The sequence below is a fragment of the Emiliania huxleyi genome (genome assembly GCF_000372725.1).
Source record: "Emiliania huxleyi CCMP1516 unplaced genomic scaffold EMIHUscaffold_536, whole genome shotgun sequence".
NCBI classification, from domain to species: Eukaryota; Haptophyta; order Isochrysidales; family Noelaerhabdaceae; genus Emiliania; species Emiliania huxleyi.
In genome coordinates this window covers 5,889-7,361 of record NW_005197974.1, presented here as the reverse complement: position 1 = coordinate 7,361, position 1,473 = coordinate 5,889, and the positions used below count along the sequence as shown (strand labels likewise).

The 1,473-nt window shown below is 63.5% G+C and overlaps 1 protein-coding gene across 1 annotated transcript in view; it reads left to right on the top strand.

Annotated features, from left to right (window-relative positions):
• Positions 1-234: 234 nt before the first annotated feature.
• EMIHUDRAFT_119857 (hypothetical protein) overlaps positions 235-1,473 on the top strand; it is a gene marked incomplete at both ends in the record, with an annotated part of 2,278 nt that continues 1,039 nt past the window's right edge. The window contains one exon of the mRNA XM_005765734.1: positions 235-1,401. Within this exon, the coding sequence (XP_005765791.1) occupies positions 235-1,401 (1,167 nt within the window). The remainder of the gene's footprint in view (positions 1,402-1,473) is intronic.

Below are 1,473 nucleotides of genomic sequence, written 5' to 3'. Positions count from 1 at the left end.
GAGCTACTGCGCCCTCAGGCCGGCAGAAGGGCCGTGGTCCAGCTGCGTGAGTGCGCCTTTGGACCTTTGAGCCGGCTCACTCGCCACCACCCGCACCTGCAGCGAGCCTTCTGGAGGCTCGACGCGGCGCTGGTGCCAGCAGCAGGCGTTGCTGCGGCTGCGGCTGCGATCGTGTCGCGGCTGCAGGCCCTCTCGCGGGCGTGGGGCGGCGCTGGCTCCTTCACCGCCCTGCACATGCGCTCAGAGGCCGACTGGATTGCTCACTGCGCGAGGTGGGACTCGATGCCGGCGAGCCCGGGCAACTGCCTCACGAACATCGATGCCATTGGCAATGTCTTTATCATCGAGGGGGTGGACAAGAAGCAGCCGATCTACGTGGCCACCAGTTTGGAGGAGGCGGCGGGAGCATCCGAAGGCCGCCTGCGAAAGGTTCGTGGTCTCTCGACGTTGACAGCCTACCGGCTCGTGTCGAAGGAGACGATCGCGGCAGACGTCATAGCTCCGTTCGCCGGTAAGCGAGAGCTCCTTGCCTACATCGATCTACTGGTCTGCGACCGGGCGTCGCGTTTCGCGGGCAACTCCGTCTCCACCTTCTCCGCTTACTTGCTCATGCGCCGCCGGCATATTGGTCTGCAGCGCGACGACTTTTGGTACAATGGTGGGCCCATTCCTCTGCAGTCGATGATGACGGGGCTGCTTGATCCACTCAGCACCTCGACGGAGCGGCCGCTGAAGTGGGTCTTTACCATCAACGCCAACCCGACCGAGGCTTTTGAGCGCGCGTGCAAGCTCGCCGTCACCTCCGCTTTGGCGGTCACGACGCTGGTCCCGGTCTGCATCTTCAAGGGAGAGCAAAACTACCTATCGGACTGGCTGGCCCAGCGTGGAGTTCGGATCATCTTCTACTCGTCGGAGCCCTCCTGGTCACCTTCGATCCACCGTGCGTTCCTCACGGGAGTTGGCGCCGACGATGCGGCCGCGGGCAACGCCTCCGCCGGACGACACACGTCCACCAACTTTCGCAGCGCCGAGACCATGGCCACAACCTTCCTGCGCATCGACATTCCCGCCCTCGGCTTTGTGGATGAGTATGTGCTCTACGCTGACGTCGACGTCCTCTTCACCAACGACGTCTCCCTCGCCCACTTTTGGCCGCCCCCTGCGATGCTCGCTGTCGGCACAGAAGCCGCCGATCGCCCAACGCGAAGGACGAGTCGGGGCCCCATCTTCTACTCGAATGCGGGGGTGATGCTGCTCAATGTCGAAGCGCTCCGCAAGACGTACTCGTGTTTCGTGCGGGAGACCTTCTCGGTGGAGAATGTGCAGCGCGGCCTCGACTTCGGAAGCTACGGCCCGCTTGACCAGGGCGCGTACAACCGATTCTATCAGCAGATGCTTGACGTGCACGAGTCGCCGAGATTCAACTGGAAGCCGTACTGGGGAGCAGCCCCACCTGACACCAGTATCCTTCAC